This window comes from Phaethon lepturus, unplaced genomic scaffold (genome assembly GCF_000687285.1).
Source record: "Phaethon lepturus isolate BGI_N335 unplaced genomic scaffold, ASM68728v1 scaffold4124, whole genome shotgun sequence".
Taxonomy (NCBI): domain Eukaryota; kingdom Metazoa; phylum Chordata; class Aves; order Phaethontiformes; family Phaethontidae; genus Phaethon; species Phaethon lepturus.
In genome coordinates, this window is record NW_010536797.1 from 1,453 (window position 1) to 15,056 (window position 13,604).

The window sequence follows — 13,604 nt, forward strand, 5'->3', positions numbered from 1 at the left end:
GACAGCGGTCCCAGGTAACACGCTGGTGTGGCTCCTCGGATGCAAAGCAAGAATAAACACTTGTCTGGTGGGCAGCACGGCAGGTGATACAAGCTGTGTTTGTGGGAAATGAGGCTTTGGGAGGAAAGCTAGAGAAGTACAGGACAGAATAATCTTGTAGCTGGATGTGCCCTTCAGTTGAGCACTGAATTAACTGCCTTGCCTATAAAAGAGTTTATGGCGTGCATAACTGTATCTTTATAGGTGGCTTTGAATTTGTAGCCCAGCTTTCAAAGCAGCTAGACTTCAAAATCAGAAATTCAACAGGTAGCTTCCACAGATTCAAAGCCCTGATTTCCTGTTTGGGAAGGAAGCTTCCCCGCTGCAGATGCCTCTGGATCTGGCCCTGACCTCTGAGGCGTGAGCAACGAGAGCTCTTTTTTATACCTGTTCAAAAGGACGCTAGGTAGCGGTGACCAGCCATGGGCCGGGGGTCTTCCGACCCTGCCCAGGCCCTGCGTGGGCATGTCTGGAAACTCCTGCTGATGGCAGACGCGAGGGTTCCTCCCTCTTGTGGGAAGCAGTTTTATAGCTACTGAACTGACAGACTGGTATTTCGTAGCAAGGGAGGAATGCGCCAGGAGCCGACCTTGGATACAAAGCAGTATTTATATATTTATTTATATGGGCGTATTTACCTCCAGCATAAAACAAAGTCTAAATAAGCCAAACAAAAAAGTGGGGAATCCGGAGATTCGGCACTCAAATTCAGCAAAATATAAATATAAATCAGAAAGAAAGGAGGGAAACCACACTTGTTCCCCACAAATAAAAACCAATAATCAATAATACCTGCTAGGAATGCAACTCTACAAACTTGCTGGCAATATACAGTGATTAAAGCTGTGACAGCAACATTTAAACCAAACAAATTAGTGCTTTACTTTCTTTTTTTTTAAATTCTTGCAGTGGTGGCATAGTCTCTATTTACAGGCTTTAAGCTCTAACAGTAGGACAGAATGTTTGTGAATTTGCTTTTGAAACAAACTCCGAAACAGCCAAACCGTGGCAAGTGGCCTCGTTTCCACGTTTGTCTTCCTTCCTGCCAAGAATGTCTAGAGAGATGAAGCGTCTAGTTTCCAGCAGAAAGAGAGGGTTTTCCCCAAGCTGTACGGCTGGAGACATCGGCCCAGAGCTCCCTCCGTCTCACGCAGGTAAAGGCCTGATTGTTAACTCTCTTGTTACTGATTGGGGATGGGGAACATGTCTTCAGTGAGGGCAGAGACACCTCTGGGGGGAGACAAGCTGTTTCCGCAGGCTTAGAAGCAATCCTGTGACCCTTTAATAATTACAAGACCCTTCTGAACTCATTTCTGCCTTGCTGTGTGGCGGCTGGTGGAACTGGCATATGCTTTGTGATATGCTTTAATAAGACAAAAGATGCTATTGCAATTTAAGACACTAGAAACTGCATTGTGGATCCCTCTCCTGTTGATACCAGGGATTGCTGTCAGCCCGGTGCTGCTCTGCTGTGAAAGAGCTGTACATGGGTAGGGCCGGCCTTCGCACTTCAGGTGTTGCCTCATCTCATTTCTTAAGCTAACTGGCCACTGTTTTTGAGGCACGCAGCATTTTAGTTAGCAGAAAAAAAGGCACTAGAGATGTTCCTGTAGCCCTTAGGCACTTGGTTTGCCAGGGGCTCTCATAAACCCCATGGCTCAGCGTCGCGGGGACACCCGAGAGACTCCACCTCCTCTAGGCCACCGCTGCTAGCACGCTTCTAGTGATTGATTGATCCTCCCCTCCAGGAGTGGCTTTCCCTGCAGCGGGGTGAGATGTACTTGTGGGTCTCAGCTGACCTCAGCCGGGGCTGCTGGTGAGGGGGTGGGTTGGTGGTGGTGATGGCAGGCGGAGCTGTTGGCTCTGGCCCTTGCAACACTGCCCGTTACCTCTTCAGGGGCTTAAACGAGCGCACAGGCATTTAGCTCAGCTTGACAATCCAAGGGAAAACAGCAGGTCTGAGAAGGCTACCTCTCAGCTGAGCAGATGTCAGAGAGCACATGGCATCACTCGCCTGAATACGGACGTGCCAGGCTGGGCCGCTGATTGCCAAGTGGAGAATAACAGCTGCCAAGAAAGTAACTTCCCAGTTTAAGGATAAGCAAAAAAAGCTCGGGGCAGATGGAGGCAAGAGCACTGAGTGACCCCTCCAGAGAGCTACAGTGGAGGGTTTCCTTCCCAGCTGCAGGCAGAAACAGAGAATCCTGCTGAGCATGGAGCTGACCTGCTTGTGATAGGCACTCCCAAGCCTTGGGACCTCTTGCTTTTTTTTTTTAGGCTAGGCCTCTAGTTTCACTCCTGCTTGGCTGCCCAGCGTTCCCCGCTCACCCTCAGGTTCCTGCCTGCCCAGGCTTCAGCGCATTTCAGTAACTAACTGGAGAGCATCACCAATGTAGTTCAGTGTTTGCTGCCCGTAGGCATACAGTGGGAATGAAAACCTGACCTGAAACTGCCCTACAGATGCAGAGCTGTTGGTGGCAGAGACGCCAGCTCCTAGCAGTGTCACCAGGAATTGCAGGGCTGTGGCTGCTTTGCTGGGACAAGCTCAGAAAGGAGTTCTGGGGTGGGTGACAGGAGATAAAACTGCTTCCCAGACTGGGGGGAGAAGGCCACGTAGGATCCCGTGAGATGTGCACAGGAACCATTTATCTGGATTAAAAAAACAGTCTTTGCAGCTTGTTTCTCTGGAGCAGCGGAGCCAGCCACCCTCAGCGCTGGGACCACCACGGCCTGCAGCTGGCAAAGGGAGGGATTGCTGCGTCTGTCTCTGCTGAAGGCAACAAAATGCAGCAGCCAGAGCCTGATGCAGTTTCCCAAACCCAGTTCGGTTCGAGCTGCCTACGTCCAGTGGCAGGGCTGCAGGGGGCAAAGTGTGCTCTTCTCTGAAGCCAGCTTTAGCGTGTGCTTCAGGTCTGGTGAGTGGTGTTTCCCCCTCACCGCCCTTCCCCGGTGGTGGCTGCCGTTTCCTTGGGGAAACACATCTCAGACATAAGAGCCTGGTGGTGGCTCAGCCTCCAGGAATGCAGATGTCTCCTTTTTAGCAAGAAGTGCTGGAGCAGGATGGGGAGGAGGACGCACGTGCTGGTCAGTCAGCCCGACGTGTCCCAGCACTGCTGTAGCAGTCAAGCTTTAACATGGAGCGTAGCAGTGGCCCCCGTGGGTTTCCTATGAGAGACACATGTAGCTCAGGAGGGACAGAACTGAGACACCCATTTTTATACGTCTTAAAAAAAATAATTCAGTAGTTTAGCAAGTTAAGAACTTGTAACAGTAAAATACCCAAAATACACTCAACATAACTGCTTTCTGAGAACAGCGACATTCCCTGCCATTCCCCTTTCGTGGGAGATGATCGGCCTCTTCAGTGCCTGGCAGAGATGCATTAGCCAGAGGGTGCGGCGAAGCCACGTTGCGCGTCCCCAGCAATCCACCCTTGCTTTGCAGGGCGCGCCAGGCTTTGCCAGTGGTCTCTCTTGTGCATATCTGGGCAGAGGTGGCTGCGCGTTGCCTTGAGAGTTGACCAGGCAGCTCCACACACACTGCGAGAGGCCACGTGCTGCTGCCAAATGAAAACAAAAAAAAGGCGGGTCCCAGGACACTTAATGCAGGTGACTCATGGTAATTTTTCTCCCATGGGTTGATGGCAAGTGTCCCCACGCATGGTTTGGCCTGGGCACAGCCTCAGCAGCATCTTTAGAGGGGTTCTTGAGTTTATCCATCCAGGCCTGGATACGCTGAAAGTTAGAGTACAGCGAGGAGGGGGCAGACAGGGCAAGCGTTGAAGCTGCACCTTCTCCTGTTGTCCACAGAGGACAGTCCGTTCGCGGGTCCTGGGGTCTCCGGGGGCCTGTGGAGTGGGGTATGGGGGATGGCCCTGGGCCAACTAGAAGGAACAGCGACTCCAGTGTACAACTTCCAGTATGTCCAGGCACAGCCTTCCTTTCCAGGCCAAACTCCAGTGTTTTGCTCTTGGAAAGAGCTCCAGTGTTGAGCAATTCCAGTGTTGTGAAGAACTTGGTGTGGCACATCTGGGACCACTGGGCCAGGACAGGATGGATCTCCCATCTGTGCTCTGGGATGTGGCAGACCCGTCCACGTTCAGTCCAGTGTAATGCTTTCAAATCCAGTGTTGCAAGGGGAGGGAGAAGTGACGGAGGACACAAGCGTCCCCGTAAGGGAAGGAGAGAGGCGTCTGAGGCAGCGTGGGATGGTGGGAGTCGGTGCGAGGTGAGCCCAGGAGATACCACAGGGCTGGTTGTGTTCCTGTGGCTTAGGTCCTATGTTCTGCGTGTGCTCTGCTTCAGTGCCTGTGTCACCAGCCACAACAAACCAGCTCCATGCCCCACGTGGGAGACGGGGGTAAGGTGAGGCTGGGGGCTAGTGGAGGAGGGCATACAGGAGTCTCCCCAGTGTCACCAGTCCCCCTCCTCTCTCCAACCAGAGGGCACTGGTGCTGCCAGGACTCACTCACAGAGCCAGTAAAACTGAAAATAATAGTCAGTGAAAAGGTGTTCCGTCTGCTCAGGAGCAGTGCTGCAGTTGGCTTGGCCCTGTGAGAGAGCGAGACAAAGAGCTTACAGACAGAGGTAAGAGGGGGAAATTACGCACAAATTATGTGCTGGGGCAGAGAAAAATCATACCCCCACTACCTATGTAACCGTGGAAGGCAACCGCCACGATGGAGAGGACTCTGGAAGGTTCTCAGCACAATGTGGCTGCTAAACCAACCCACCATGGCCCTGTTGCTCTCCTTCCACTGAGCCTTGGACAAGAGGAAAGACAAAGCAGCTGCTGGTACTCACCGGCTGTGCTACTCTGAAGTGGTACGTAAACTCCCGGAAAGACATCATCACGAGAGGCCAACGGTGCGTCGTCTCCTGGGGGAGAAAACGGAATAGCTGGGGTGAGGTCAGGGCTGAGCATCAGGGGATGTTCTCCCAGGGCAGACTGGCAAGGAGGTACACAACGCCGTGCTGCCAACATCTCCCAGGTCAGCAGGGGAGATGGACTGGGAGGGGCAAGGGGGCACTCGAGGGTACGAAGGGTCTGACGCAGGCTCCGCACATGCAGACCTGAAAAATCCCCCTGAAGGTATTTCATTAGGATGTGTTACGGCAGCTTACAGCCTGAGCTTTTCCCCCCAGTCCTGGGGCCCACGTGGAGGGACCGGGTGGGATGATTTCATTCGAGTGACCACATGTATCGGGTTTACAGGCACCTCCCCGTCGGGGGCTGCAGGGCTGCCTGAGGGTCAGTGATGTTAGTGCAGAGCACGGCTATCTTTGAGCACGGATTTCCTCCAGCAGCTCTTGTGCTGCCCCAGGCCTTCCTGGAGGGATCCGTGTTGTGCTGGGATGACACAACGTGTGTGGATTTTGTGAGCTGTATCCTCCCTCCCTACCTGTGCGTCTGGGGCATCGGTGGAGCTGTTCGTGCTCGCAGCGTCCTGGCAGGGGTCACTGGAGACAAGGCCACAAAGGGAGACGGACACAGCCGAGGAGGAGCTGGGAAGACAAGACATGGTAAGAGCCTGGAAGGGAGCAGCCTCTGCCATCTCTTCCCCAGGTCAGGCAAGAGACACCATGGGCACGTGGCACAGTATCCAGCCAACTTCAGGGGTACCGAAACACCTAAGAGAGGAGCCCTGTCCACTCACTTCATCTCCAGGGTCAGGTTGGTGTTCACTGCTGTGAGCTGGTTGACGGGGATGCGGTAGGTGAAGTTTCCAGTCCTAGGGACACAGAGAGAGCATTAGACCTCACCGCAGCAATGCAGGCAGCTCTGAGATGGCCGGGACAGGACCCGAAGTCTCAGCTGGGCTGAGACTTCAGAGGGGAGGGCTTCCCAGGCTAGTTCCCAAGGATGAGCTCATCACCAAATGCAATCATCCTGGAAGGACTCCGAGCCCCAGCTCCTCTGCCCAGGGAGCCACACGGGCTGCCTTGGAGCGATGGCAGAAAATGACCCAAGGCTCCAGGAGTTGCCCATCTGCGGCTTCCCCTGGAGCTCCCACAGCGCTGCTGCCACCGAAGTGCTGCCAGCCAGCCTTGCCTCGCTCACCTGCACGCATCAGCGCCTGCACAGTACTGGGACTGGATGGCCATGTTGATCTCCATGATCCGGACGGAGCGCAGCACTGGGCTTGGCCCTGCAGGTGGGAGAACAGGCTATTTAGGAACAGCAAAGGGATGGAAGCTGGGGTACCCTAAGTGAGAAGGGCTGGAAGGGACACCTCGCACTGAGACCACTTTTCCTCATCACCCTGTCAGCAGAGAGGGGGTCACATAGCTGCAAAACTGCGCTAACACCATGTCCAGGCACAGCCAGCCAGGAGAAGGGGTGCCCCAGACTATGCCAATGCAAATGCCAACTCCTTTCTCTCTGCTGCCAGCGTGACTGAATCTGTGTATTCCTTTCTCTAGATTTAGAAATGGCTGAGCAAACCGAGATGGGGGTAAGAATGGAGATGCCGGTAGAACGGCAGCCTCGGGAGGGAACTAGCAACTGGCATTTAATAGAGCCAGAAAGCGTAGGGCAGCATGGGGGAGGAAGGGCAAGGCTGGAGGTTGAATCTGGCTGCACTGAGAGAGCTGTGGGCAAACAAGCTGCAGGATGGGGACACAGTGAGAGCTGTGCAGGACAGATGAGACCCAGCTGGTTAAGGATACCCCGGGAGAGAGCCCAGGACCATGGTGCCACTGCAGGGAGGGAAGAATATAGGGTCCACCTACCATCCGTGCCGGGATCCTCTGTGCGGGGCCACTCGCTCACCGGCTGCTTGATGCTGCGCTGCTGCCGGGCCTGCCCCAGCGGGGAGTTGCTGCGGGAGAGCGAGAGGTTGGAGATGTACTTGGATTTGCCCTGGATGTGGGTGAAGGGGGAGGAGGGGCTGGCATTGGGGCTGCCGAAGCTCTGAGACCTGTCAGGCGTCTTTGGCCACTTGGTGTAGGAGGTCGCTTTCCCGGTGATGCCCCTGGATTTGGCTTTGATATTTGTCACTGGCAGGAGTGAGGTCTGACTTTGGTCTGCGAAGAGAAGGGAGAGAAAGGTTGTGCTGAGAGGCAGAGAGAGGCTGGCAGCGCTCCCGACCTCTGGGACCAGCACAGAGAGAAGAGTTACCAGCTCCGGGTTCGTCCTGCCCCCGTGTCACCTCCCATATGACCCCCTGCGAGCAGCTGAGGCTTCCCAGCCTCGGTGCCTGCAGGGGCCGGTGGGAGCCCGGCAGCAAAGGGAAGCTAGAGCAGTCTGCGGGGACAAAGCCAGGGCACAGCCCTGTGCTCAGGTAGGGCACGGGGTTTAAGGCAGGGTTAAGGCATGACTCCAGGGGCGTTACGGCTCTGCAGTGACCGCCTGAGGTGCTGTTCCTCCTGCAACGGTGACCCATGATGGAGTAAGTGAGCTTGCAAAAGCCCTGCTCGGGCAGCCAAGAGGCAGCACGCCTCCCGGCCTGTCAAAACCCTGCTCAAAGCAAACCGGAGAATGAGGTTAGACTGCAAGGTACAGCTGCTCGGGCACGCTGGCCAGCCCGGAGTAGCCTCTCATGACCTCGTGCTGGCAAAGCAAGCAGCTCCAAAGACCTTCCAGCCCCTACTTACCCCCGCAGCATAATCACGGGTGTCTGAACCGTGCCACACGGGCAGCAAAGGCCGTTCAGCCTGGCGGCCCTGCTCTGCCCCACAGCTGCCTGCTGGAGCAGGTCTCAACCCAGGCACAGTTTGAAGGGCAGGCTGCACATCCTTTTCGTAACATGCAGAGGTAGGAGAGGAGGCGAGAGGGGGCTGGGGACACAAGGTGATGCGATGGTGGGACAGACACACCTCGGCGTTGTTCCAGCATTTCCTGGGTGCCTGGGCTGGTACTCACCTGTCCGGTTAGTGGCATGAGTGGGGCTGGTCTCAGAGAGGGCAACAGAGGAGACATTGGTGGCAGCAGCAGAGCAGCACATGGAGAAACATGGTGGGCTGAAGCAGGCTAGCACACTGTGACCAGGTAAGCCGACGAATAAGTCATGTGTGTCCTCTGTGACTGCAGAGCAAACAGCAGGGACATGTGGAGTAAGTCAAGGGGAGAGGCACTTAACAGGAGCAGCACCAAGTGCCCCCGGCATCCCTTCCACAAAACCGGAGCCCCAGGACCTCCCGGCATGAAGACAGCACAGTGCCAGCAAGCCCCCGGCACGCAGGAGCAGCCACGTTCATCACCCTGCACCACAACCCATCATCATGCGCACCTGCCAGGCGCTCCGCCATGCCGCAACCTACCGCGGTGCGTGGGGGTCCTGCCACTGGCTCCGTCCGACGCAGCTGTGGATCGCACCATCTGCGTTTTATCAAAGTTCTGGCTTGACCTGAAATGTAGGAAAACATGGGTAAAAACCTCTACCACAGGGTACAACAGCGTCCCCCGTACGTGAAGAGAGAAGCGGCTGTAGCAGTGAGTGGGGCGATGGGACCGGGTACACGGAGCGAGAGCAGATGTGGAGAGCACAAGGGTGAGGAGGAGCAAAGACTGGAGTGATCTGGGAAAGGAAAGGCAGGAGAGAGGCACACAAGCTGTGAAGACAGCAAGGAGAGCTAGGAAATGCCACAGCAGGTCATGTGGCAGTCCCAGGTCTGGCAGGGACGAGTCCCAGCTGGTTCAGAGGACACCGGCAATGCTCCCTCTGCTCACTGTGGAACAGGGTGTACTCAGTGGACTTGATTTCCAACAGTGATCTCTGGGGTGGATTTATGTGCTCTGGTCTCAACACGTTAGGCTACAATGGGCTCTAAGTGCTCACCTTTCCCTAAGGGAGGGGCCCCTTACCTCTCAGAGACAGACTGTTCCTCACCTTGTTCTTCAGAAATACACACAATCCCACCCGGATTCATCCCACGTAGTTTCAGTTGTTTCACTGAAGCTACTAAGATCTGAGCTGAGGACACCACAGCCGTCTCCCGAGGGTAAGGCAGATGTGAAAGGGGAGGAACCGCTGCTGGTTTTCCCTGCACAGGAGCCCAGAGCAACACCACTTCTGGGCACCAGCTGGACATAGGGGATAAACCAAGGCTCTTGCCTTCATGGACCGTAGCTGCCCACTGAGCAGAATTTTTTTTTATTGAGCCCCTAACAGAGATATTCAAGATTTTACCTGTCCAGACCCTCCCCAGGCATAGGAGCAGTTCAGTTTTACCTGTCCCACATTTTGCTTGTCCTGTAGTCTTGTCCTGCCTGTCCCCTTAGCTTTGCTCAAGGTTTCTCAAAGATAAACAGAGCCTTCACTCGTTTAGAGAAATCAGAATGCCACTTTGTTACCTGCAAGACTAACCTTACTACACGTATTTCTTTTTCTGGTGAAAGGAGATGCAATGCTGGTCTCCTGGAGGGAATGTGGGCACTAACCTCTGGAGCTAACCTTCATCCCAGCCAAAAACCTATCCCTATCCCTCACGTTCCTCCCCTGCCTCGTGCAGGAACGCTTTCCATGCATAGCTTTATCTTGCATCCCACAAGCAATTACTTTTTAAATAGCTTCCTGTGAAACACTTCGACATGGAGCTCTTTTAAGAACAACTTAATTGTGCCTTCCACTGCTCTTTTTGTTCAGTGTTTTGTTCAAAGGGTGCTGATCGACAGGTGGGACCCGTTTTAAGAGAAGTATTTTGCTGCAGCCCTGCAGATCCCATTGACTGAGGCGCTTTACAGGTCCGTATGTAATGAGTAACTCAGCCAGCTTTCCCCGTGGCAGTACCTTTCCAAACATTCCCAGCAGTGATGGCTCATAAAAAGAAATAATTTAGGGTTTTCTTCCATCCTCCTTTTGCACAGTAAGCTGTCCTGTACTAGAAAGTTACCCTCCACAATAAAGCTATTCCCATATAAAGAGAGGGTAAGAACATCTTTTTGGCTAATTTTTCAAAGTTTTCATTCTTTCTACTTTCATACTCCCTCCACTCCTTTCAGATTGTCTACTCCTGCTCTACCTGTAGCATGTGATTCCTTTATTTAACCTTTGATTAATTGGTTCTTCAGTCTCCTACTCCTAACTTCTTCTTCCTGACAAGGTCCATAATCCTTCCTCCTGGAGTCCCACTTGCTGAAGTATATTCATATCCCTTTCTTTGCTTTCAGTTTTGCTTAAGATTCTTGGTCTTCTGTGACATGATGGAAGAAAGAGGAGGAATTGAGAGAAGGGATGCAGCAATTAAATAACAGTATAATGAAACAGTAACATACCGTGGACATAGAGCGACCGGGACCCCGGGACCCCTGTGCCGAAAGAGGGCCAGGAGACAGGCAGTGGGCACAGCAAAAGAGCTACAGGACAGTGAAGGGAGACGGGAAGAAAAGGCAGATTGGTAGAAGATGAGGAGGATGGGGGTAATGAAAGAGGATATGGAAGATAATGGAAATGAAAAGACAAGAATGGGAAAATTAAAGACAAAGTGGAAAGAAGATGGGTTGGATGAGAGATGTAACCAGAACAGGAGGGAGAGAAATAGGACAGGGAGAAGAGAGAGAGAAAAAGAGACTCATTATCTGGTACTACAAGCTCCCAAAGGAGTGAAGAGTGCCAAGACTGAATGCCCAGCATAGGCTGCCTGCGTGCACGCTTGCCAGGCTGGGGTCATTCCCTCAATGCTCTCGCCACACTAAGGACACTGTTTGCAGAGGAAAACTCTTGCCTAGTACAGACTGGTCCAGCCCCACTGCAATCAGTGGGATGATGCTGTTTTAGTCCAGGTGAAGAGGCATCCAGAGAACATTCAGACCAGCCACAAGTGGATATGTGAGCAGCCAAACAGCAGGGTATTTTCTTTTTCTTCTCTGTTCCTCACTTCTAGCTCTAGATAATTTAGCTAACATCAGACTTGGACGTGCGGATGTGTTTTGTTGGATTTACAGCTTGACTCACTGCAACTGTGCCCAATAACCCCACAGGAGCTGCTTTTTGTCCTTCAGACTCCCCTGATCACCACATCCCTCCCAGAGAGCCCAGAAGTACCTACCCATCGATATCCACAAGGTCCTCTTCGCTGCGCAAGCTCAGCACATAGAGTGTGGACATGGACACCACGCTGGAAAGAGAGAGAGAGAGAGAGGTATGGGCTGAGGACGGGCATGGGGCAAGGGACACGTCACAGTACTGATCTGCTTCCAATGGATTACAGCCCATGGATGAGAGCAGAGAGCGGCAGCCCGGGTGTGCGGTCTCACCTGAATGCCATGATGATGACCAGGGCGATGATGGTGCCCTGCAGGAAGCGCTGGCTGATGCAGGCCTGTTCCGGGACAACCGACGGTGACTGCAAGAGAAAAAGCCCAAGCTCTGCTCAAGACTCCTTACTGCTCTGGTCCTCACACAGATCTCACCCAGCCCATCCCAAGCTCTGCTCCTCCTCATCCTGCAAGCCCTGAGCCCCTGCAGAGCAGAAGCCAGGTAATGTCTTTATTAGGGACAAAAAGGAAGGAGAGAGCACGGAAATGGGAGCAGACAGGGTCTCTCCCTCTGCACAGTGTGTAAGAAAACACACGAGGACCATGCAGATGACCGTTCCCAGACAGACCACCTTCCCCTGCACAGTGCTGCTCCTTTGGGAGCGGTCTCTTACCTTGCTGGCTACTTTGTGGGGTCTTTTTTTGTGGGGCATGCTTCCCGCACGGCTGAACTGGCTTCCTGTTTGGCTGCAAGGAGAAAGAAGGAATGGAGCTGAGCTGCGCCGGGACAGCACTCGGAGCGATTCCCAGGCCAAAATGTGATTCTCTGGCAGGGGAGAAATCTCTGTGTGGCCTGACAGTCACAAATCCTTGTCACTTCATCTGCTTGGGGGTAGGTGCAGTAGTGGTCTGTTGCCCAGAGCCCGTGAATTCTGCCCCAAAACCTGCATAAGCTGACCAGGGTCAGTATGACCATTTTGGAAGCACGAGAAAGGCTTTGCCCTGAGAAAGCCACCATTTACTCTAGGGAAACGTGGAGACAATTTCATACTGTTTTTTTGGGCTGGTCTAAGAGCAGGCTGGTGGTATGTGTATGCCAGACCTGTCTCACCAATCTCAGCTCCTTGAATCTACCACAGGCCAAATGACAACGGCCACCACCCCACCACTCTTCCCCATCTCCCCTTTCCCAAACAAAGCTGTCACTCGGGGTTGCCTGTGCCCAAAAGAAGACATCCCTTCTGGCTCCTGTGCCCTCATATGCCTGTACCTGAATGCCCCAGAGCTCACAGTTGACTTCATGCTGTCCAGCCGCTTGAGCTTGGCCAGCTTGTGACTCCACCTCTCCAGCTCATCGATGCGGGTCTCCAGGTTGTCTGTCAGTTTGCACAGCTCCTTCACGGCTCCCACGTTCTCCATGAAGATGCGCTCCTGCCAGGGAACAGGGTGGCAGCCTGAGCGGCCTGGCAAGTGGAGGCACTCCTGCTCCCTCAGCCTGGATCTGGCCGCTCTGCCCGCTCTCCCATGCCCTGCCTCAGGGAAAGGCTACACAACACCCAGCTCCGGCGGGAGGGAGTCATCCAACATGGCACATCTAGAGTCTACAGCCCCTGGATGCAAGAACGAGAGATACTCTCTTCAAACCCAACCAAAACAATAAATGTTCACACAGGATCCCCGAGAGGTCCGTCTCCTACTGGTGCTGATCCAGAGTCCTTCTCAGGCACAAAAGACGGACACGAAGTCTCCACCTCCAATCAGGAGCCCTTGGTCAAACCAAGTGAGCAATGTTCCCCATCTACCCCTTCTCTGCCCCTCCCCAGCCCTCTTAAGTCTGCCTCTTGCTCTACGGTGCAAGCTGTTGGGGTTAGTCTGCAGCGTTATCCAACAGACAGTTGATCCAGACCAATGGAGAGCCCAAATCCAGAAGTCTCTGGAGAGTAACCTTCCTCCCGCAGCCCCTCTGGTAAGGGCAGGGCGTTCCAGCACAAGCATCTCCCTCTGGCACAACTGCAGCCGTGTCCCACGGACTGCTGCCGGCACTGTGGCATCACCCCTGCCCCTTATCCACCCGCGGGCTCTGCCACTCCACTTCGCCCCGAGGCAAAACATCTCACTGGTGTGCCAGTCCAGCACTACACTCAGAGGATCTTGGACATTGTGGATAATTTGTAGCAGCAGGTAGATGCTGCTCTCTTTGGTGAGCTCAGCCAGAGCAGACTGCACAGTTTGGGATGCGGGAGAGAGCTGGCAGCTTTGGGAGGCTGTCCCCTCGATGCCCAGAGCCGCAAACAGGCTGCCGCAGGTTACCGAGAGGTCAGGCAGCCAGGTGCTCTGGGTTATCTTGACATAACCACCTTATCTAGAAAGAAGAGATTATGACTAAGAGCCTCTCTACAGGAGGCTGCCAACAAGGAGCCCTTCCCAAGGGAGATGCTGCCAACTTTCACCAACATCAGGCTAGCTCCTCCCTGCTGATGTCTGCTGTCCACCCAGGGCTGCTCCTGACCTCTGGAAGATCAGCCAGGTCTGAAACTCATACGGGTGGTATTGGCCTAGAAGCATTTCCCAGGCATCACAGTTTCCCTCTTCCATTTCCAGCTCCACAATACCCTTGAGCCAGGTTCAGCAGACTCCCACAGCTGCCG

The 13,604-nt window shown here is 54.0% G+C and overlaps 1 protein-coding gene across 1 annotated transcript in view; it reads right to left on the reverse strand.

Moving 5' to 3' along the window:
* Positions 1-4,253: 4,253 nt before the first annotated feature.
* The window catches only part of MYRF (myelin regulatory factor), a 39,143-nt gene continuing 29,792 nt past the window's right edge, over positions 4,254-13,604 (reverse strand). Inside the window, 12 exon segments of the mRNA XM_010286267.1 lie at positions 4,254-4,589; positions 4,842-4,916; positions 5,441-5,543; positions 5,696-5,770; positions 6,100-6,187; positions 6,771-7,064; positions 7,903-8,064; positions 8,301-8,386; positions 11,028-11,096; positions 11,236-11,324; positions 11,631-11,703; positions 12,227-12,387. Of these exon segments, the coding sequence (XP_010284569.1) occupies positions 4,503-4,589; positions 4,842-4,916; positions 5,441-5,543; positions 5,696-5,770; positions 6,100-6,187; positions 6,771-7,064; positions 7,903-8,064; positions 8,301-8,386; positions 11,028-11,096; positions 11,236-11,324; positions 11,631-11,703; positions 12,227-12,387 (1,362 nt within the window). The 3' untranslated portion in view covers positions 4,254-4,502.